General features: G+C 40.2%; 1 protein-coding gene across 3 annotated transcripts in view; it reads left to right on the plus strand.

Annotated features, from left to right (window-relative positions):
• The window catches only part of ide (insulin-degrading enzyme), a 77,672-nt gene extending 53,490 nt beyond the window's left edge, over nucleotides 1–24,182 (plus strand). For all 3 annotated transcript variants that reach the window (XM_055162837.1, XM_020925790.2, XM_055162836.1), the window contains exons 16-25: nucleotides 1,670–1,780; nucleotides 3,134–3,254; nucleotides 6,223–6,314; nucleotides 7,291–7,402; nucleotides 11,486–11,653; nucleotides 14,694–14,966; nucleotides 15,971–16,032; nucleotides 19,821–19,893; nucleotides 19,975–20,042; nucleotides 23,236–24,182. In XM_055162837.1, coding sequence (XP_055018812.1) covers nucleotides 1,670–1,780; nucleotides 3,134–3,254; nucleotides 6,223–6,314; nucleotides 7,291–7,402; nucleotides 11,486–11,653; nucleotides 14,694–14,966; nucleotides 15,971–16,032; nucleotides 19,821–19,893; nucleotides 19,975–20,042; nucleotides 23,236–23,331 — 1,176 coding nt within the window. In that variant the 3' untranslated portion in view covers nucleotides 23,332–24,182. The remainder of the gene's footprint in view (nucleotides 1–1,669; nucleotides 1,781–3,133; nucleotides 3,255–6,222; nucleotides 6,315–7,290; nucleotides 7,403–11,485; nucleotides 11,654–14,693; nucleotides 14,967–15,970; nucleotides 16,033–19,820; nucleotides 19,894–19,974; nucleotides 20,043–23,235) is intronic.
• Nucleotides 24,183–24,607: the final 425 nt, after the last annotated feature.

Genomic DNA, 24,607 nt, shown 5'->3' on the forward strand with positions numbered 1-24,607 from the left:
CGTTACATCCCTATTGGAGACATATCATAATCTAAGTCTAGTCGATATGAGCCGATAGTCCACATGGGCATGTTATACCTCATTCTAAAGCTTACACTTTCTATGTTACAGCAATTTTACAGACAAATGTCCTAATATGTAGCACCGCATCAGTATTTATCACGATTAATTTGTCTGTGTCTGTGATGCCGTATTGCCCCTGAATGAGCCACATGATTCGTGTGCTCTTGTTTCCGACGGTGCGCTCTGAGGCTGCACTGAGGCACTGGCTTTAAAGGTTCAGGTGTTTGATCTAAAAGCCAATAGCTGTAGTTTTTACTTTGTTTTCAGGCTAGAATGTTGTGCAAAAAATGGCATTAGGCCGACCGTAAAGAGGAAAAAGAACAGTAAACGTAGCCTAAATAAACCCTACTTAAAATCCAATAGAGCCAAACATAAGATTTACAGTAAATCAACTGTACACAAAAATCTTAGTTCAGTACGCATATCGGTTTTGAGGTCACGGTTCAGTTCATTTTCAGTACAATTTGGGAACAAAATGCAAAACCATTTGCTTGTTGTTTATTTTTTGATTAAACCAACAATTTGTTTTAACATTATACAACATTATACCTTATACGGGGCTGGCGGAGATTCTGTGTCGGCGAGAGGAGTGAGGAGTGAGGAGTGAGGAGTGAGGAGTGAGGAGTGAGGAGTGAGGAGTGAGGAGTGAGGGGCGCGACGACCGTAGTTTTGCGAGGATTCACGTGGTCCAGAGGGACATAGTCAAGGCAGGAGGCAGTTGGCGGCCGCTCTAGCTCTAAAGCACTGCAGGAAACACTGCCACCCCAGTCACGGACGAGTTTCCACATGAATATTAAAGAGCCGAGTCTCCCATGTAGCTGCACATGTAGTGGAGGAATGTAAACAAACACAAATTACACAAACTCATTTGTGTACAGCCGCGCGTTGAACTAAACATCTCATACCAAAACGGTTCAGCATGAATACACACACCGTTACACCCCTAATAAATACAGTATATTGTCTGTTTTATCAGCTATCAGCAGCTCCAAAGACCCTTTTATCGGTATCATATCGGATTCAAAAAATTCCATATCGGTCGGGCCCTAGTCACAACAGCAGCATCAGCCTTTTGTTACATCCCGTTGTGAAAGCACAGACATCTCCTCAAATGCACAAAGCCTGCCCCTCTGCACGATTTAAAAAACAAAATAGACTGTATTTCTGATAAAACACACCGAAACCCGTGTGTCGGTGCGGCCTTGTTTGTTCTGGTTTGTTTTGGTGATTCAGTGCTACGCTTTGATTGGTGTGAGCCGCAGGTGGCCCAGACAATCACAACAGTGGGAAGCACGACACATGAACCGCTAGAATTCATCTGCGGCCCACGTAAGCGAATCGACGCTTTAGGCTGGGCTTTGTGATGATTAACAAAGATTGTGGTGATGGGTGTTTTACTTTCAAAACTCGAGATGTGGGCAGGATTGTTGAGCTCCATACAGTTGGGTTTTTTTTTTTTTTTTGCAATACTTTGGTTGAGTCTCGTATAGAGTCCCTGCTGAATCTAATGCATATAAACCAAATATTATCCAGAGGGTAGTTTCATCACTCATGTTTATTTCGTGTCCGTAATGCCCTCTCTCTCTCCGCGTCTCTTTCTCTGCAGCTGTCGGTGAAAGGTTACAATGACAAACAGCACATCCTCCTGAAGAAAATCATCGAGAAAATGGCCACGTTCGAGATCGACGAGAGACGCTTCGACATCATCAAAGAGGCGGTGAGCTCTGACCCCTCCAGAAGTTCTACATTCAGGGATATAATGGCGGCTACTAAATTAAAGGCCCTGTACCTGATCTTTTTCTCCACGTATTTTGGAGAAGAAAAAAAAAAAATCCTTGTCCCAGTACAGAGCTGTTTCCACCTAATTGTAAAGTTTTATTGTCTGATAATGAAGGAGCGTGTGTTGGCATCCTAGTTGTAGTTTTCTTAACCTTCATCGCAAAACTCTCAAGTTTCAAATGCATAAGGTAAGTGGGTTAAAAGCATGAAAAACAAGAGCAGTTCATTTTAAAGACTGTAAAATTCAGGTATAGACTTTAAAAGAATCTTGACACATGCAATTTCTTCTATCAAAATGATCCTTTTGGAATCCTGTGTATTATTCGTTCATTCGTTTTTCAATATTAAATCAAGAATAAGAAAATGAAAAAACAACTAGTTTTCTTCATTATTTGTCTCCAAAACCAAAATGAAATAACAGATAATGGTTTGTTTTTTAAGTTTTCGATTTTGTGTTTAAATGAGAAAATGGAAAAAACGGGTAACGGCCGTTTCTCGTTTTCGTGACTTAAACTGAGATGCGGATCAGGACTAAACCGTTTTCAGTCCTGGTCTGGTCCCGGTCTGGTCCCAGTCTCAGTCCGGGTCTAATTCACGGTCCGATCCTGGTCTGGTCCCGGTCTCAGTCCGGGTCCGGTCCCAGTCTCGGTCCCAGTCTCAGTTCTGGTCTTGGTCCCAGTCTCAGTCCCAGTCCGGTCTCGTCCCAGTCTCATTTATGGTCTGGTCCGGTCCCAGCCTCGGGTCCGGCCTCGGTCCCGGTCTTGGTCCCGGTCTCGGTCCCGGTCTCGGGCCCAGTCTCGGTCCTAGTCTTGGTCCCTGTCTAGTCCCTGTCTCGGTCTCGGTCCCGGTCTGGTCCCAGTCTCATTTACGGTCTGGTCCGGTCCCAGTCTGGTCCCAGTCTGGTCCAGTCTGGTCCCGGTCTGGTCCCTGTCTAAATTCCAGTCTCAGTCCCAGTCCTGGTTCAGTCCTGGTTCAGTCCTGGTTCAGTCCTGGTTCAGTCCTGGTTCAGTCCTGGTTCAGTCCTGGTTCAGTCCGGCATCGTAGTTTAAGTCACGTAAACAGGAAACAGACCGTTATCTGTTTTTGCATTTTTCATTTAAACACAAAATCGAAAACTTAAAAAAAAAAAAAAAAAAATCATCATCTGTTTTTTCATTTTGGTTTTGGAGACAAATAATGAAGAAAATTGTTATTTTTTTCCATTTTCTTATTCTTGGTTTTATATTGATGAAGGAATGACACACAGATTTTCTGTGTTGTGTTTTAACTCCTCTTTGTCGTCTGTCTGCAGTACATGAGGTCTCTGAATAACTTCCGGGCGGAGCAGCCTCACCAACACGCCATGTACTACCTGCGCCTGCTCATGACGGAGGTGGCCTGGACCAAAGACGAGCTCAGAGACGCCCTCGACGGTCTGTAACTGTTTATGAAAGCTTTTGTGTTTGTGTTTGGGGATTTGTGTGTTGATAAATCTGAACAGTGTCGATTAAGGGTCCAAGATTGACGTCACAACATTCTATAGGTCAGTTATTATTTAATACAGATAGACACTAAAAACTAAATTATTACTGTTTAAAATGCTGGTTGTTTGGTTCTTGGGTCTAGTCACAAATAAAAATAATCAGGTTCAACATTTGTCCATTAACCTTTTGGATATCTCATGGCAAAGTACAATGTAATCTCAAGGGAAAGCTTGCTTTTATCCCCATCTCCCCATCTGGGAGTATGACAAAATCAGATTAAAAAGATGAGATTAAAGTCTAATTTGAGTAACAGATCTTCAGACATGGTGGTGTTTTCATGTTTGGCATCAACATTCCTCGGTAGAAGCTGCAAACTATCAAAGGCAAGGCAAGTTTATTTGTGCTGCACAGTTCGTACACAGAGTAATTTGATTTGCTTTACAGAATAAGAAATACATTAAAATCACAAAACAAATCAAAACATAATCATTAAATTAATAAAAAGAGAGAGAAGAGTGTGGATTGAAAACCTTTCAGTCACGCCGCTGAACAGAACTGTTGTGAGTCTGGATTTAAACGGAGTCAGAGTAGAGTCTGTCTCACATTTTCAGACTGTTCAAGGTTTTAGCTGCATGAATCTGAAACTCTGACTCCCCGTGTTTAGTCCTGACTCTGGGCACCAGCTGGAGGTTGATCCCTGAGCTCCTGAAGCCCAATTTATGGTCATGTGTCAAATCGTCTGCGTCGCCGTGAACCCCCTCCACGTCGACCTAAGTGCACCTCAAAAATTTTCTAACTACCGTATTTTCCGGGCTATTAGACGCGCTCTAAAGCCTCTAACCACATCAAAAAACGACCGCACGCCCCACAATTCGGAGCGCCCCATACACGAATCCACTCGGATGTCCCTGTACGACTTCAGTAAACTACAAAGCCACAAACACACACGGAGCAGACAGCGACCACACAGCGAAAACACCCACAGACACACTCATCACTCCACGCCGACGAGGAACGGAACGAACCGAAAAAACGAGTCCAATGTGCCGCTTCTAGACACAACTGAACAACTGAGTCACTGCGAACACGCCGACAATCCAGTGGTCCCAGACAGCACCCTCCCTACACGCCACAACTGAATGCGCCAAACGAAGTCCGACTGTCCTATCGAGCTGTTGTGTTTTGTTTAAAGTCCTGTGCGGTTTATTTATGGAAAAAGTTTGAAAATAGACCATTTAGTGACAGTGCACCTTATAATCCAGAGCGCCTAATAGTGCGGGAAATACGGTACATGTTGAAACAACGTAAACAGCAGGTAGAAGCAACACAGACAAAAGGGCTGTGATCGGTCCTCTCTACATACATTTCCGGTTCTCTGCTTTCCCGCTTCTTTTTGTATACATGCCGCCGTTTTTAAATCCTCACCTCCCAGCATTGTGGTGGTGAATTACATTGCGAAGCAAAGACCTTGACGCAGATTGATAAATCAAACACAACGGCGACGAGGCGACAAGGCAGTGTGTGTTGAGTCGACGCAGAACTATAATTCGGCCTTCGGAGTGCAAATGGTTCATATGACACTAACATGTCACAGCTGTACTTTGGTGCTCGACCATGGAGAGACTTTTGTACAAGCAGAGCCACTTTAAAGTCTCTGAGCCACAGGGGGCAGTACAGAGACCTGAGCACAGGACCCGTGGGCTTGTACTCCTGGCTTCCTGGTTCGAGTCAGGACCTGAGCTGCAGTAATCAATAAATTACAATCAATCAAATGAGCGCCACAGACTGCATCTCCATGGGGTTTTAAAAATCTACTAAACGCGTAATTCAGACCTCTGGGTTCAAGTGGTAACGAAGGGAAACGGGGGCAGATATTTTACATTCAAATGTCTCTTATTCAGAAACTAGAGGGACTATTGAAATAAGTAAAGTATCAGAATGTAGGAAAGAGTTACACTCCAACAGGGTCAAGTTAAACCTGTGATATTCTTTCAAGTTGTTGACAAAAAATTTTAAAACTCATGTCAGTAACGGAGGGAATGAAATATGCAGCACTTTTTGGGCAATAAATCCAAACAGTGATAACTCTTGGTTCTCACTTACATATCCTTAACAAACTGGTTTGAATATTTGCTTCATATAGTTTTCTACCATATGGTACAAGATTAGGTTGAAAAAGAGATTTTTTATTAAGAAAGGTCATGGTAACGGAGGGAAAATTGTAAAAAAAAAAGTAGAAGGTGCATGATTTTGTGTAATTTGTCGCTTTTTTCTTCCGAATACTTTAATATTACTTCAAAATGAAAGGAAACTATTTCTATAAAATATGTCAGTCCTTCCAAATTTTTATCATTTTAAATACTTTTTTTTTTTAATCCTGTACCTTCATCAACAGTTTAAAGATCAAATAACACAAGATTTGATGAAATACATCCATTTATTTACATGATTTGCAGGTTTTTGAAATTTGGGAAATTATTTTTGTTCCATGTTTCATACATGGTCTGTTTAAAACATATGTAACTTTAGAACCAAAAATGGTACAGAAAAAAGGTCAAACAGTTTCATAAACTAGAGTACATATGTATCTGTTCAATACATTTTTATATCAGATGCATTAACTTGAATTTTTGGCCTTGTTGTTTACTTCTGCTTGACGGGGCCCCTCTATAATTTTTTTCCCCCATTTCCCCTAATTAGTTTTATCTTTATTTTATGGCAGCTGTCCTAATTTATCATGATTCTGAAAGCCGTGGATCAGTTTAGCAGTTCTTATTTCATTCTGCTTTTAAATGTTAATGTTTTAGGCTTTATGTTAAAAATGTGAACGTGAATATTTGGCTGTTTGTTTCCTAAACGGTTCAGTCCTGTCTGGGTAAATTGTGTTGTAATTATTACTTTTGTGTTTCTCTTGCAGACGTAACTCTCCCTCGATTGAAAGCGTTCATTCCTCAGCTCCTCTCGCGGCTACACATCGAAGCTCTCATACACGGAAACATCTTAAAGGAGGTTTGTTTAATATTTACTCATCCAGTTAACCAGAATCAGTTGACCTTTTATACTGTTTAAGATAATATTATAATATTTGCTCTTGTACATTGGTTCGTAACTGTAGTATAATAACACTTTTTGAGATGAAGGGCTTTGCACAGCTCAAAATTTGTAAAAAATATTAATATTATGTTAATTAACTATTGAAAAAAATTTAAAAATAAATATTTTCCTCTAACCAGAAATCACACAGGGCAATATTTTTACATTTAGGCTACATTTAGACAGCAGGTCTTAATGCTCAATCTAGATTTTTTTCGTGAAATCCGATTTTTTTGCGAGGTCGTTCACATTTCCAATTAAACACAACTTGTATGTGACCTCCAGTGTGAACTTTAAATGTCCCAAAAGTGAAGCGAGCGTGCTCAGTGTTTACAGAAGTCACCTAAACATGGACGCAGCTTTGAGCACCTGGAGGTTTCCAGCGCCTAATAGTGCGGAAAATACAATATGTATTACTCCGCGATGCTCCTGACTACAGGAGCCGTAATGCTGCAAGTGGAGTGGCTTTGTAGTTTACTAAAGTCGTACTAAGACACCCCAATAAATTCATATATAAGGCGCTCTGGATTAGAAGGTGCAGTCGTTTTTTGATGAAATTAAAGGATTTTAAGTGCGCCCTATAGTGCAGAAAATACGGTAATCTGAAGAGGAACAACAAAATCAGTTCCATGGTTATTATAATACCAGAATTTGAAACATGTGAAAAAGCAATAGTTCCTGTCAGTGATACACAATAAACCCAAAACATGCACAAAAACACACAAAAGTCCCCCAGGTAAGTTAGTCCTGACCAAGACCCTGAACAATGGGTAAAATGCAGAGCTTTTTAAGAATATCTAATGTTTTTTGAATCCCTGAAACCAGTTTTTACTTGTAGCATGGGCCTTGTTTTTGTCTCCTGCCCCCTCTGACTCTCTGTCTCCCCCTGCAGTCTGCTCTGGGGATGATGCAGATGGTGGAGGACACTCTGATCGAACACGCTCACACCAAACCTCTGCTCCCGAGTCAGCTCATCCGCTACAGAGAGGTGCAGGTCCCCGACGGTAAGAACTACTCTCTGCCTGATTATAAAAAATGGTGTAACATTTCATACTCTAATTAAATTAAAGTCTGGCCCTGGTCAGGGTGAAGCTTAATTTTTATTTGTCTTTATTATAAACAAATACACAAACTTGCAAACTGGTGCCTTAATAGTTCAGCGAGCTTATTGCTTTATCAGTCTTTGGTAACTTGCTTTTGATTCATATTTTATATAATAATAATTTTTTTCCACAGCCCGAGATTGTTTATCTTCACTAGTTTTGCAGAGTTTTGCTAAAGCCGCTGCCGTAAGCTGAACAGTCATATAATTTCAACAAAAATAATTAATAATTTTAGAGACGTACTAGCTCAAGTGAAAACAGTCACAGCACAAAACAGCACAAATGAAATATAAAAGTTTGTATAATTTTCTGCCTGGTTTGAGGCTATTTAACATTTTGAGGGGCTGGATGACTAGTCTGATTCATCAGCCAGTTTCACGTGGTAGAAACCATCTGACCTCGCAGCATTAGAATTCATTTGCTCGACGTTAGCAGTGTTGGGAAGGTGACTTTTAAAATGTATTCCCCTACAGATTACAGATTACATACCCCAAAATGTAGTTTGTAACGTAATCCACTAAATTACTTAAAGTGAGTAATGTAATCTGAATACTTTGGATTACTTGATATTGTCATGTTTTTTAAAGTTACATGAATGTACCAACCACATCCTGAAAATTCTTGTTTGTTCAATCTTTACTTGACCATATTAAAAATATTATTGATAGAGAAATTATTTTTATATGAGATCACTGCTGACTTCAATTATGTCCACCTACTGTTAGTGTCATATTGTATTAGTTTAGTCCTATTTAAATCCTGGTTTAGTCCTGGTTTAGTCCTGGTTTAGTCCTGGTTTAGTCCTGTTTTAGTCCTGGTTTAGACCTGGTTTAGACCTGGTTTAGTCCTGGTTTAGACCTGCTTTAGTCCTGGTTTAGTCCTGCTTTTAGTCCTGGTTTAGTCCTGGTTTAGACCTGGTTTAGACCTGGTTTAGTCCTGGTTTAGTCCTGCTTTAGTCCTGCTTTAGTCCTGGTTAGTCCTGGTTTAGTCCTGGTTAAAGGTCTGGTTAAGGTCTGGTTTAGTCCTGGTTTAGTCCTGGTTTAGCCCGAAATGTAAAAACAGGAAATACCGCCATGTAATCCATTTATTTCAACAAAGTAACTGTAATCCAATTACCACTCACTGAAACAGTAACTGTAACTGAATACAGTTACTCATCATTTGTACTCTGATTACACAACTCTGGTACATGTAATCTGTTACTCCCCAACACTGGACGTTAGACAGGTGTGTTTTTTTTTTTAACAAATCGCTGCTATTTGATCGTGACGTATGTAATGCTCCAAATCCTGTAGGAAGAAGGACAATAACATCTTTCCTCTTGATAAAATTCACCAAACATTCTCTTTATTCCGGCTTTAAATCCTCGATCTCGGGAATCGTTACTAACACAGAATGTCTGGCTCTTCGTTGATTGGCTGATGCTCAAACTCACACTTCCGGGGTTTTTGCAAACCGTCTAGTGTTTTCTGATTCCTGATCTAGTCGCTGGAGAGAAATGAAACTGAGCAGAGGCACTAGGTGGGGCCAGCCTGGCTACTAGATGACATCATCGGCCGAAAAAAACCCAAACTAATATTGTTAAGAACCATAGCAGCCAGGCGCTGTGGTTCAAAGCAAGAAAAATATCTGATGAAGGCTTTTTTTTGCCGAAACGTTATTTTGAAAATAAATAAGCTTTTGGACATCGGCCATCTGAATGCGCGATGCATCTTTTTCACTTTTGTCTGGCTGCTCTACAAGAATTTTTTGCACCTCTACAAGAATTTTGGTTTGCATTTTCTGTTTCCTTTGAAGAACCATAACAGCACAAACAAAACTTTTTATTACAGAAAAACAGCACTAACGAAACACGAACGATTGACACCATTTTGGGCTATTTTAGAGGATTTTGAAGCTTCCTGGGGGCTGGCTGAACCCAATTTGACCTATAAAAGAATCGTTAATACCTCCGAAACTAAAGCAGCACAAACTAAACTTTTTGCAACACAATCGATTGACAGAGTTTTTGTGTAGGTGTGTGTTTGATGGGGAGCAAGGGCTTGTTTTTTCTATCGATTACATTGTACTTTGCCATCAAATATCTAAAAAATAAATGCACAAATGTTTAATCTGATGATGTCTACGATTAACCAGACCAAAAACTCAGTGTATTACAAAACAAATCTGCATTTTAGCAATAATTTTAGCTGATCCCAATCTGTATGTATTAATATTCTGGCCTGTAGAATATTGTGACGTCTTCTCCAATCCAAACAAAACTGCTGCACAATACAAATAAAACATAACAGAAGTATAAAATAAAGCACTGCCTAACTCCACCAAGAGTTAAGACAATAGAACTAGTAAAGTAAAATAAAATAAAATAAGAGCAAGAATACCAATAAAGGTGTTAAAAGCCGGAGAATAAAAGTGGGTTTTAAGACGAGACTCGAAACACTCCGCTGGGGGTTCTTGTTGGGACGTGGGGGGGGAGAGTGTTCCAGATTTTGGGGTCGACCACAGAGAAGACCCAGGTCTCAAACCAGGTCTCAAACCAGGTCTAAACCAGGTCTAAACCAGGTCTAAACCAGGTCTAAACCAGGTCTAAAACCAGGTCTAAACCAGGACTAAACCAGGACTAAACCAGGACTAAAACCAGGTCTAAAACCAGGTCTAAAACCAGGTCTAAAACCAGGTCTAAACCAGGTCTAAACCAGGTCTAAACCAGGACTAAAACCAGGACTAAAAACCAGGACTAAAACCAGGATTAAAACCAGGTCTAAACCAGGTCTTAAACCAGGTCTAAAACCAGGACTAAACCAGGTCTAAACCAGGTCTAAACCAGGTCTAAACCAGGTCTAAAGCAGGACTAAAACCAGGATTAAAACCAGGATTAAACCAGGTCTAAACCAGGTCTAAACCAGGACTAAAGCAGGACTAACACTAGGTCTAAACCAGGTCTAAACCAGGTCTAAAACCAGGTCTAAAACCAGGTCTAAAACCAGGTCTAAACCAGGTCTAAACCAGGTCTAAACCAGGTCTAAACCAGGACTAAACCAGGTCTAAACCAGGTCTAAACCAGGTCTAAACCAGGACTAAACCAGGACTAAACCAGGACTAAAACCAGGTCTAAACCAGGTCTAAACCAGGTCTAAACCAGAACTAAACCAGAACTAAACCAGGTCTAAACCAAGTCTAAAACCAGGTCCAAACCAGGTCCAAACCAGGTCCAAACCAGGTCCAAACCAGGACTAAACCAGGACTAACACTAGGTCTAAACCAGATCTAAACCAGGACTAAAGCAGGATTAAAACCAGGATTAAAACCAGGTCTAAACCAGGTCTAGGCCAGAACTAAAACCAAGTCTAAACCAGGTCCAAACCAAGTCTAAACCAGGTCCAAACCAAGTCTAAACCAGGTCCAAACCAAGTCTAAACCAGGTCCAAACCAAGTCTAAACCAGGTCCAAACCAAGTCTAAACTAGGTCTAAACCAGGACTAAACCATGTCTAAAACAGGATTTAACAGGACTAAACCATGCTGCGCGGACCATGTCTCCTCATCTTCTATCAATAATATTTTTAATTGGTTCAGTAAAGTCTGGGCTTTTTTATTGCCTTTTAACAGACAAAACATCTCATGTGAAGATTTCCTTGTCTTTGCTTCTCTACAGAAAATCAAATAATCCAAAGTATTCAGATTACATTACTCACTTTAAGTAATTTCATGGGTTACGTTACAAACTACATTCTTGGTGTATGTAATCTATAATCTGTAGAGGAATACATTTTAAAAGTCACCTTCACAACACTGCTAATGATAAAGCACATTTATGCTCTCTGGACTAGGTAATTTATTTCGTTACACGTTTTGTATCCAGATCCTCAGTGTTAAGAAAAGGACAGAGCTAAAATGATTATGATCAGTTCACTGTTCTGCTGTGGTATTTGGATAAACGATAAGCCTCCGTGTGTGTTGTTGTTGTGTTTTTGTTTTTGTGCAGGTGGGTGGTACGTGTATCAGCAGAGGAACGAGGTGCATAATAACTGCGGCATCGAGATCTACTATCAGACGGACATGCAGAACACACACGAGAACATGCTGCTGGAGCTCTTCTGTCAGATCATCTCTGAGCCCTGCTTCAACACGCTCAGAACCAAAGAGCAGCTCGGTAACTACAAGGAAAAACACCACGCTGAATCTGTATTAAAACTGCTGCCGCTTCAAGTATTATTTACATCGTTACTTGGTATGCAGCTGATGTCAACAACATTCAATCTTTTTTTTTTTTTTTTTTTTTATTTGCAGTTTAGTCAGTGCTTTTTTTCCCTCCACATAAGTCTAAGTATATATATGCAATTTTTTTTTCATATTTAAATTAATATCAATGCAAGGGAACATAAAAAATTAAAATCAATCAATAAATAAATACATAAAATAAAAATTAATCGTAAAAAATATTAATGAAACAATAATGTGAATCAAATGAAAATGAAAAAAAAAAATCTTTAATCTTAAAACTTTTTTTGACAGTGTATGATAATGTGTACATTGTGTCACCATGGCAACTCCTAAACATTCCACTATTAGAGATACATGTGGACTACCCCCAGTGTGAAAGCAATGAATCAATAGTTCTTAAAAAGTCATTAAACAGCTTTATTTCATCTCTAAGCAAAATCTGAACAATCCTCCAGCGAGCGGGCGTGGGGCGGGCTCTGGAGCGATGATTGACAGCCGACCGACAGCCGCAACAATCCAACACGGCGCGGACCGGTGCGCTCTGGACTTTGAAACAGAGCGGACGTTCGTGCTCGGATCACGGCGTTTCTTTTTTCTACAGGCAAAGCGCAGACGCCAGTGGCTGCGCTTGTCACATAATAACCTGCGTCTGACTCATTGGCACCATTAGTCCAACTCGAAAATACAAATGTTGTGGCCATAGTTGATCTTAAAGAGGCCGTTACAGACACGGCTTTGACCCGAAAGTCCAGTTTTTAACAAATATGCATTAACTCTTTCCCCCATGAAGACGACATTTGACGACCCCCCTGTTTCCTTAATGACGACTTTTGACACCTCCGCTGTATCACTAAAGACGTGATTTGACGACCTTTAGAATCGGCTCGGTTTTTCACATTTAAACAAAGACTGCGATAGGTGGGGACCACTACAACCCACACTAGACTGACCAATAGGATTCAAGGATATGTTTTCGCCGATTTTTTTCCAAAATTAATCGAAGTAGTGACGATGGTAGCTTCCGGAAAAAACACAACACGAAACACATGCAATGGAAAGATCGCGGCGCTGCGGGGCACAGTTTTAGAAATAATGAGGAGCGGACGTATTTTATGGATAAGTTTAGAGAAAGTGACTTTTATAGATTTCAAAGTGATGATGAGGGTGATTATAAAGTGGAAAACAGCGATAGCGACGAACTTGCAGAGAGTGAATCTTACGAAGATGAGAATGCCGCTGATGCGTCTGTATGGAGTCCTGCGATGTCCAAACAAACTATCCGGGCTTTATACTCGATTATGAACCAAAATTGCCCTGAAATCACTCGTGGAAGTCTGTTTTCTTTTATGCAATTATGCTCTATGGGTGTAGCCCTAGTAACATATGTATGGGTTGTTCCTAGTAGGCGTCCAGGGGGGAAAGAGTTAAACTACCAAAAATATCCCAGCCATACGTTTCTATTTTAGACACAGATAATCATTTAGTGACCCTTTAACTGAAGAATTGAACAGAATTATCATAAGCGTTAGGCAGTATCCTATTTAAGTGGCGTCATAACCTCAATAACAAGCATTGCACTGAGATACAGACGTAGACTGTTTAAGAGAAGCGGCCTAAGACTGTGAATAAATGAAGCTCAGTGGCGGCTAATTTGCAGCCAGGGACCATATTTGGAAATCCGAGCATGAAACCAAAGAGCCAATCAGGAGCAAGCTGCTGGTTTGGAAGGGTGCGGGTGCAGATTGGTTTGTTATCAATTTTAACTTTTGGGCTTGGACAAAATATGTAAATAAAACCCGCAGGACCATGTAGACGGGGTTTATACGAACATTTTAAGACCAAATTGTAACAGCAGTTATACACAAAAGGGTGACAGTTTTTCAATAGAAAGTGAACTGCACCCTGAGCTCGAAGGAATCACTTCACGCCCGTGCTCAATTCCTATTTGACTGAAGACTAGGGATGGGCATTCGATGAAATTTTCTTAATCGATCGTCGAGAGAATTAAAGATCAATTATCGATTAATCATTAACGTTTTTATATTAAAATGATCATCATTATTATTACTATCTGCACTACTAATCTGCATAAATAAATTCAACTTTACGACATATAAACCGTAACGACTCTAGAGCCACATCAGCCTGTTTATTATAATGTGTTTAATTCAGTTTTGTTCAACTCTCACAGAAACAAAACTTAAAACCGCATCGCTAATTTGCATAAACTCAGCGAAGATAAAAATACAGCTCTTGTGTCGCTGATGTGGTTCAATTTCTGTTGGATTAAAAGACATGACTCAGGTGAATACAGGTTAGTGTGACCATATTTGCGTTTGTTAAAACCAGGACACCGTACGGGGGGAGGGAGGTGGAGACTCGTCATCGACATTGCGCGACTCTCACCTGGCAAAGCTTTTGTACACTGTGCACATGGACTCACACTTGTCCCGACCAGAACAGGAAAGTGTGGAATTTCTTGTACAAATCATCGTTAAATACACATTTGCACTTCGTTACGTTGCAGGCGGACTGACTGTTTGTGTTTGTTCGCTCCTTCTGATGCAGAGACACATGTACACACCTGTTTGGTCAGGCTACGCGCAGCAACCTGCATTCGGTTTGTCGATTAAAATTTACGTAATCGATGAAATTCTTAATGATCAATTATCGATTAATCGACTAATCATGCCCATCCCTACTGAAGACCAAAAAAATAGGTATGTTCTTTACTTGAAAGATAAAATAAGTTTACACTCCTGGTTTAAACTTGCACGAAACAATGATATTTGCATGAAAGGTGTCACAGAGTTGTACTGATAGACCAACTTTTTTTCCCACAAACTTTCACGGATGTATGATGAATATTTACCACAGGAACTGCCCCACCAAGCCAAGTAATAATTAGGTTTTTCATGTTTTTTTTTCTGCCATATGCACTTATAGACACTTCTCCGTTGTTCCTCCAGGTTACATCGTGTTCAGCGGTCCCAGACGAGCCAACGGCGTTCAGGGCCTGAGGTTCATCATCCAGTCCGAGAAGGCGCCTCACTACCTGGAGAGCCGCGTGGAGGCCTTCCTGGTCACCATGGAGAAGGCTGTGGAGGAGATGAGCGAGGAGGCCTTTCAGAAGCACATCCAGGCCTTGGCAATCCGCAGACTGGACAAGCCCAAGAAGCTGTCGGCAGAGTGCGCCAAGTACTGGGGCGAGATCATCTCACAGCAGTACAACTTTGACAGAGGTGAGAGCGAACAGGAGTCTGAAGTTTCTGTAGTTAGAGTCACAATTTAGGCAAGGCAAGACAATCCAAATAAGTTTTAGAAGACCACACTTTTAACAGTTTTTTACGGTTTACTGTTGACCAAAACGTATTCTAAACTTTTGATTGATGAAAGTGTCCACCTTTGGCAGATAGAACAGCTGAACAAACTCACTCATTTGTTTTCCAACCAGCTCGATGGGGTTTAAGTCTGGACACTGTGCTGCTGGACACTCCATGTTTTCAAGCTTTGTTCGTTTTTTCCTGAGGTAGTTTTGGCAGAGCTTGGACTTGTGTTTTGTATCTTTTATCTTTTTTTTTTTTTTTTAAACCTCTGTGTGTTCAGTTTTTACCTTTGTACCATTTCACGCTCTTCATTGGACTTACACGACTTGAATTTCAATAAATAACTGGAAAAATTAGGGTGTTCTAAAACTTTTGATGGGAAGTGTATATCAAAATCACAATAAAACTAACCAAAACTTGAATAATCATCATAAAAATGAGAGAGAAGCGAGCAGAATGAAAACCTTTCAGTCATACGCAGCTAAACAGAACCGTTTTGAGCCTGGATTTAAACAGAGTCAAAGTCGAGTCTGTCTCACATGTTCAGACTGTTTTAGGATTTGGCTGCGTGAATCTGAAACTCTGACTCCTCGTGTTTAGTCGTGATTCTGGGCACCAGAAGGAGGCCGGTCCCTGTGCTCTTCAGAGTGTGAGATGGTTCATATGGCACTAACATGTCACAGATGTACAAGTCTCTCCATGGCACCAAAGTCCAAGTAGAGCCACTTTAAAGTCTCTGAGCCACAGGAGCCAGAGACCTGAGCACAGGACTTATGTGCTCGTACTTCATAGTTCGAGTCAGGACCTGAGCTGCAGCGTTCTGGATGTATTACAGCGCCTCACAGCTCGTTTGGAGAGGACAGTGAGCAGACCGTTTTAAATATTGTCATTTTTAACCTGTTGTATTTGTTTTCTTACAGATAACATTGAAGTGGCGTATTTGAAGACACTGACGAAAGAGAACATTATGAACTTCTACAGAGTAAGTTCAGTCAGTGCCACTGGGATACATGGGCGTACAAGATATTAGGAATATTAATACCTCTTTTATTTTCTGTAACTTGTATGGATTTGTTATTACAACTAGGGATGGACATGATTAGTCAATTAATCGATAATTGATCATTAAGAATTTCGTTCATTACGTTCATTTTTAGTCGACTAACCGAATGTAGGTTGCTGTGCGTGTGTGTAGGGTGACCAAATGTTGTTTTTTCCACGGACATGTCCATTTTTCACATCCTGTCCTGGCCGTCCGGAATTTTTTAAATTAAGTGATGCAATCCGGATTTTCATTACTGTTCATTGGGTCATTAAATTGAGCGTCTCTCGTAGCTCTCTGCACTCAAAAGCAGCGAGCAGACACAAACAGTCGGTCAGTCTGCAACATGCCAAAGCACAAATGCACATTTAACGATGACTTGTACAAGAAATTCCACGCTTTCTTTACCAATCGAGACAAGTGTGAGTCCATGTGCACAGTGTACAAAGCAGACACATATGTTTCAGTGTCCAGTGAAGGTGTCAGGGACCTCAAAGTTCACCAGGACACCGAAAAACACTGGTGAGAGTCGCTCAATGTCGATGTCGAGTCCCCACCTCCCTCCCCCCGTACGGTGTCCTGGTTTTGACAAACGCAAATATGGTCACACTAACCTGTATTCACCTGAGTCGTGTCCTTTAATCCGACAGAAGGTGAACCACATCAGCGACACAAGAGCTGTTTTTTTCTTCGCTTAGTTTATGCAAATGAGCCATGTGCTTTTAAGTTTTGTTTCTGTGAGAGTTGTGCAAAGCTGCATTAAACACATTATAATGTCAAACGGGCTGATGTGGCTCTAGAGTCGTTACGGTTTATAAGTCGAAAAGTTGAATTTATTTATGCAGATTAGTAGTGCAGATAAAAGCGTTAATGATTAATTGAAATTCAATCGTTAATTCCCCCGACGATCGATTAAGAAAATTTAATGGAATGCTACACTTTTTTTAGAACTATAAGATAGTTTCCTCTCTCTTTTTCTTTTTTTCATCTTTTCAAATCAGTCAGTTTAAAATCACTCAATCATACACAATTATACTTTTTAAGCACATTAAGTAGTAAAATACAATAATGATACAAAAGCTCAAGCAAAAGTCACAGTGCTGCGCATCAGGTAGAGCCTTCAGATCTAATATCAGGGCAGTTTGAGGAGAGCAACAACCCTCAGGACAAAAGTGTCTCTCATCTCTCTCCTTTTTTCCTCTCTCCTTTGTCCTTCTCTTTTGAAATCTCTTCTCTCTCCTTCCCCATGTCTGTCTGTCTCTACGTTTACTGCTGCCTCTGCTCTTTCTATTCCCATCTTCCTGACACAGACAGTAGCACAGCTCAGTTTTATAACGGCCTCCAGTCTGCGCCACAACAAATACAGCCCCCAAAAACCCTCACACATGAGAGACACGCAGGAAAGAAACAGCCCCAGACAAAATGAAACTCATACATTTATAATACAAGGACACCGCAGAGGAGATGGGAGTGTATTTTTTTATGTTTTTGGACTTGTAAATGTCTGAATACTGACCCTAATTCACCTTATAATTTAAATATAGCAATTACAAATAAAGCTGCAACTCATAATCAGAAAATATTAATTATTATCTGTACAATTATCACAATATTGGATAGGACAGTTTTATTTAATACAGATGTGGGGCAGCTAAAATAAACAATATTGTCAAAATAAAGGACATCACTGGACTGGAAGATCCCTGCCAAAAGATGTTTTATAAAAGACGGATGAACTATTAAATCAAGATGTCAAAAACGAATAAACAGTTTCTGGTTTTTATCAATATTTGTAAATTTTCTTCAAAACTAGAAGCTTTCTGTCACCATATTTCAACTTTTATTTGGTTAAAAAGATATTCAAGTCACAATGGCCACGTTTACATGATGTTTTTTAATTCCGAATTAAATTGTTTGGAATTAAAATATTCTGCTTTGAGTTTACATGGACCTAATAATTCCAATTGAGGTTTATATGAAAAACACGTTAATTTCGCCTTTATTTATTATTTATTTTCAACTCAACGTCAGGGAGTCGGAAAAGGTTATGATTGGACAGAGACGCAAATGTATTTATGTCGACTGTCGGAAGAAAACACACACTTCAGCTGCTACCGGCTTTTCTGTCATCTCGGTTTGTCGTTACGCCACGGACACAAACACGATCCAAACTTTTTTCGCGGTCGTTCCGATAATTAAGCAGTAACTGGAGAATTCTCTCATCACGCTTTACGTCTGTCGGCTGAGGAGGAGAAGGGAAGAGTGTCGGAGACAAACTGAGTCAACGGCTGCTCTACCTCAGCCCACTCCCACATCCCGCTCACAAATCCAAAGAGACGTGGATGAAAGTCCGAAGTCAGGACTGGTGGAGCCGAATCGTTCGGATCGCGTCAGAAGGGCGACATAACGAGCATGCGCTGAACGACCGTGATTATTTTTAAGAAGAATAAACGTTTACTAGCCAGACTTGCGCCACCTAGTGCTTCCGGTCAATTTCATTTCTCTCCAGGGACTAGGTCAGGAATCGGAATACCGTATTTTCCGGGCTATTAGGTGCTCTGAATGGTCTATTTTCAAACTTTTTTCACAAATAAACCGCACTGGACTTTAAAGGAAACCCAACAGTGTGATGGGTGAGTGGTTTTGTTTGTTTGTTCGTTCACGGTGACTCTGGGCTTTGTTCAGTTGTGGCGTGTAGGGAGGGTGCTGTCTGGGACACGGATCTGTCGGCGTGTTCGCAGTGACTCAGTTGTTCAGTCGTGTCTAGAAGCGGCACATTGGACTCGTTTTTTCGGTCCGTTCCGTTCCTCGTCGGCGTGGAGTGATGAGTGTGTCTGTGGGTGTGTTTCTCTGTGCGGTCGCTGTCTGCTCCGTGTGTGTTTGTGTGTTCTGCGGGTGTTGCGGCTTTGTAGTTTACTGAAGTCGTGCTGGGACACCCGAGTGGATTCCTGTACAGGGCGCTCTGGATTGTGGGGCGCGCAGTTGTTTTTGATGGGGTTAGAGGCTTAAGAGCGCGTCTAACAGCCCGGAAAATATGGTACACCAGACGGTTCACAAAAATCCCGGAAGTGTGAGTTTGAGCACCAGCCAATCGGCGAAGAGTCAGACATTCTGTGTTGGCAACGATTCCTGAGATCGAGGATTTAAAGCCGGAACAAAGAGAATGTTTGGTGAATTTTATCAAGGGGAAAGACGTTATTGTCCTTCTTCCTACAGGATTTTGGAAAAGCTTAATATACCAATTAGCTCCGTTAGTGGCGCATTACATACATCATGACCAAATAGCAGCGATTGGTTAAATAAAAAAGTACCCACCTACCGAATCTGTGAGTGAAACCGGCTGATGATTCAGACTAACCATTTACATGTTCGAGAAATAAATTAATTCGTCTTTAAAATCAAAATAAACCACCCACTTACTTCAAAATTAATTCCAAATAATCATTTTCATTTAATTAAGTGTTTACACATTTTTAAAGCGAAATCAGTTTTTATTCATGATTAAATTATATTTATTCTGAATTAAAGCTCTCATGTAAACGTGGCAGATGATTGTTTGAATAGTCTAATCAAAAATATCGGCGGACTAGTTGGCGACTAATTATTGTTTTTTGCAGCTCTAACACAAAAAGTGATTTGCAGATTAATTTTCAAAAAGGCGAAAGAGAATTATTGTGAAGCATTGTCCTTATTTTTGTTTAATCTGAGTTTTGTGTTTGTCTCTACAGGAAAGACTGAGAGTGGAGGCTCCGAGGAGACACAAGGTTTCAGTGCACGTCCTGTCCAGAGAGATGGACACATGTCAGTAACGCCAACGCAATACTCCGTAGGGCTCGTTATACTTTAAATAATGGTTTAACGCTCGTTCTTTTTCATTCCCAGGTCCCATCGTGGGCGAATTCCCCTCACAAAACGATGTCAACCTGTCTCCTGCCCCCTCTCTGCCTCAGGTAAAACACTCCACACAAACTCAACAAGAAAATAAACAACAAAACTAAGAGTAGATCTGAAGCACTCTGATGTTAAAGGTGTTATATTTACAGAATTTACTCTTTAACATGCAAACTTCACACAGAAAAACCTTGCATGATCCAGGATTTAAACCAGAGCATCGCAAATGGAGAAGTGATCATTATTTTTAAAGGGTCTATATTACATAAAATTTACTCTTGTGAGATTTAAATAAGGAAGATAATTTGTTTCATCAGATTTTGAATTTAAAATAAAGCTGAATTTCTCACTTTTAATTTTTTTAACTCTGAAAAAACATATTTGAATTATTTTTCTTCTGAAATTTTATCTGTACATTTTCAAAGTTAAAAAAAATTTTAAAATTCAATATAAAAAAAAAATCACAAAACTTTAGGGGGCAGGAGTTCTACTTGGATGTACAGAGATTGTTCAAACTTGTTCTTTCGGTGCTCTTCAGTGTAGGGATCAGTCTCAAATACAAAGTTGAAAAAGCTGAGGCACTTAAAAGTACAAAATGATTAAAGGCTTTAATTTAACCACATGGGAGATAAAGTTAAAATCACGCCAACGCCAAAACTTTATCTGCCATGTGGTATTAAAGGCTTTAATCATTTTGTACTTTTTGAGTGCCTCAGCTTTTTAAACTTTTTTTTTTTAATCACATTTTTAAATATTCAACGCAAATATTTTCAAGTCCTCAAATTCAACAGTCAAAATTCTGAGTGTAAAATTCGCCATGAAAAAAATTCACAGTAAAGATCCAAGATGCCAAGACAGAAGGTGATTTATTTTATTTTTTTTTATTTTTTATTTTTTTGAAACCTATTGGAAAAGTACACTTCAAATTTCAGCAAATTCAAATTCAGAATAAAAATAATGCAAACATTTTCTTTTTTAAATTAAGAAAATTCAAAGTGAGAAATTCAGGCTTATTTTAAATTCAAAATCTGATTGATTTGACTGATGAAATTATCTTCCATATTTAAGCCATGTTAAAATGTTACCTAAAAAACCTCAAAAACAGACCTGGAGTTGTTTTGTTTCATTCACACATGTTTGAGTAACTCTTTATTATTAGTCTGTCTCCATCTCCAAAGCTCAAAAAACTCTGTTCCACCTTGTGATGTCATGAAGTGGTAGTTTTCAAGTTTACATTTTGTTTAGTAGAGATTGGAAATTCCAGATCTGAAATCATCCGAATGATTCTAGTGAAAGTGTACAGAGTGGACCACTTCCTGTATAAAGCCCGTCCCGACAGTCAGTCCTGATTCAGTTCTGGTTTAGTCCTTCTGGGTTCAGTCCTGGTTCAGTCCTGGTTCAGTCCTGGTTCAGTCCTGGGTTCAGTCCATATGCGTCGCAAAAGTCCGGCATCTTAATCGATGTTTCTTCTGCTCAATAAATAAAGCCCGTGAAGTGATGACGCATTTTTGACAGTCGAGTCGCGTCTGTGAATTCGTATTCATACTGAAGAAATCATAATCGTAAATTTTAATTTCGTGATTGTAATTCTTGATGTTGTAACTTTTCAATTCATATTATGATGGATAAAATACACACAATATATTTTATGTACAACTGGACTCATTCGAGAGTTTACGAATATTTATTTTATGCTCAACTACAGACAAATATGCAGATGAATATTTCTGAAATCTTTTTTTACTCCATAGAAAAAACTGGTTCTGTTTTTCATGTTTTTAAGTCAGAATAATTTACAGTAATTTGTGTATCAGTCGTTCATTCATTTTCCAATATAAAACCAACAATAAGAAAAGGGGAAAAACCCAACTGTTTTCATTATTTTTTGTCTTCAAAACCAAAATGAAAAAACAGATAATGATTTGTTTTTTTCAGTTTTCGATTTTGTGTTTAAATGAAAAATGAAAAAACAGATAACAGATGTTTCCTGTTTACGTGACTTAAATTGTGATGGTGGACTGAAACTGGACTGAAACTGGACTGAAACTGGACTGAACAGGACTAGAACAGGACTAGAACAGGACTGAACCAGGACTGAACCAGGACTGAACCAGGACTGAACCAGGACTGAACCAGGACTGAACCAGGACTGAACCAGGAGGTACTCCTGCGTAGACTGTCGAGTGATCGGGACTGAGACCGTTTTAGTCCTGGTTCAGTCCTGTTCTAGTCCTGTTTTTAGTCCTGGTTCAATCCTGTTTTAGTCCTGGTTCAGTCCTGGTTCAGTCCTGGTTCAGTCCTGGTTCAGTCCTGGTTCAGTCCTGTTCAGTCCTGTTCTAGTCCTGTTCTAGTCCTGTTCTAGTCCTGTTTTAGTCCTGTTTTAGTCCTGTTTTAGTCCTGTTTTTGTCCTGTTTTTGTCCTGTTCCTAGTCCTGTTCTAGTCCTGTTTTAGTCTGTCTGTCTGTTTAGTCCTGGTCCTGTTTAGTCCTGTTTAGTCCTGTTCAGTCCTGTTCAGTCCTGTTCTAGTCCTGTTGTTAGTCCTGTTTTTGTCCTGTTTTTTGTCCTGTTTAGTCCTGTTTTAGTCCTGGTTTAGTCCTGTAGTCCTGTTTTGTTCAGTCCTGTTCAGTCCTGTTCTAGTCCTGTTTTAGTCCTGTTAGTCCTGTTTTAGTCCTGTTTGTTTAGTCCTGGTTCAGTCCTGGTTCAGTCCTGGTTCAGTCCTGTTTAGTCCTGTTCAGTCCTGTTCTAGTCCTGTAGTTGGTCTGGTTTAGTCTGTTTAGTTGTAGTCCTGTTAGTCCTTAGTCCTGGTTTTCAGTCCTGGTTGTCTAGTCCCTGTTTAGTCAGTCCTGGTCCTGTTCAGTCCTGTTTAGTCCTGTTTAGTCCTGTTTAGTCCTGGTTTAGTCCTGTGTCCTCGTCCTGTTTTCTAGTCCTGTTTAGTTCCTGTTTTTGTCCTGTTTTGTCCTGTTTTTGTCCTGTTCTAGTCCTGGTTGTCCTGGTTCAGTCCTGGTTCAGTCCGGCATCACAGTTTAAGTCACTGAAACGTTTTTTCCATTTTTCATTTAAACACAAAATCGAAAACTTAAAAAAACAAATCGTTATCTGTTTTTTCATTTTGATTTTGGAGACAAATAATAAAGAAAAATGTCGTTTTTTTCATTTTCTTATTTTTCAGCAAATGATACACAGATTTACACTGCATTTTTAACCTTAAACAGTTTAAAAAGTCTCACGTTTGTTTCTTTTTCTGTTTTTTCAGCCCATCGTGGTGCAAGACATGACTGAATTCAAGAGGAGCCTGCCGCTGTTCCCTCTGGCGAAACCTCACATCAACTTCATGGCAGCCAAACTGTGAGGCGCACCGCACCCCGACCCGCATTAATTACACCGGGACAGTCGCGGGGGGGGGGCACTAGGGGGCGCCCTCAGCACCCCTTTACTCCCTTCTTTCCCCCTCACAACACCCCTTTAAAATCTGACCGAACCTGCATTAGACTGTGCGCATGTCAGGCCGGGCTCCCGTACGACTCGACGGGAAAAACAAACCTACGTATTTCAAAATCGCCGAGCTAGATCGCACCAACGGTAGCCACTTCACGATAGAGCGACTCGCGAACGGGGGGCGGGGACGACCGAAACCGAACCCCCTCGCGACGTACATAGCGTTAAAGTCCAATCACTTAAATACTTGCTGCTTTTGAATGCGTTTTTTTTTTTTTATGGGAAATGCGTCGTTTATTTGAAGACGGACAGAGAGAATTATCGTAGAAAAAAAAAACCAACAATATTTTTTTCAAGCGTATGCATTTGTGAAGGACGTTGCCTTATATTTATGGTTTTAAAGTGAAAGTTAAAGCGAGCGGGATGTTTGTCGGTGTCTGTGAGCCGGTAAAATGTTGGGATACTTTGAGGAGAGGTTTTTAAAAAAATCGTTTCGCGAATATTAGTTGTTGAGTTGTTTTTAAAGAGGGGGTATTGTTTTTAATCCGTGTGTCGATTTGTGGGTTTGTTTTTCAAAATAAAAATGAAAATAAGAAAAGGGAAAAGAAAGAAAAAACGTTCATTATTTGTCTCCTAAATCAAAATGAAAAACGGATTAAGATTAGTTTTTCAGTTTTTTGATTTTGTGTTTAAATGAATAATGGAAAAAATTATAATTTAATAATAATTTTCAGTTTCATCCAAATTTGACCCTTATGGACTAAATCAGGAGACTAAACCAGGACTAAACCAGGGACTAAACCAGGAACTAAACCAGGACTAAACCAGGGACTAAAACAGGACTAAACCAGGGACTAAACCAGGACTAAAACCAGGGACTAAACCAGGGACTAAACCAGGACTAAACCAGGACTAAACCAGGACTAACCAGGGACTAAAACAGGGACTAAAACAGGGACTAAACCAGGACTAAACAGGGACTAAAACAGGACTAAAACAGGACTAAACCAGTCTCTCTGTCCCGGTCTCTGTCCCGGTCTCTGTCCCGGTCTCTGTCCCGGTCCTGTCCCCGGTCTCAGTTCCGGTCTCAGTTCCGGTCTCAGTTCCGGTCTCAGTTCCGGTCTCAGTTCCGGTCCTGTCCCGGACTCAGTTCTGGTCTGGTCCCGGTCTCAGTCCTGGTCTGGTCTCTG

This window comes from Boleophthalmus pectinirostris, unplaced genomic scaffold, assembly GCF_026225935.1.
Source record: "Boleophthalmus pectinirostris isolate CB_2022bp ecotype Guang Dong unplaced genomic scaffold, ASM2622593v1 HiC_scaffold_5, whole genome shotgun sequence".
In the NCBI taxonomy this organism is placed as follows: Eukaryota; Metazoa; Chordata; class Actinopteri; order Gobiiformes; family Gobiidae; genus Boleophthalmus; species Boleophthalmus pectinirostris.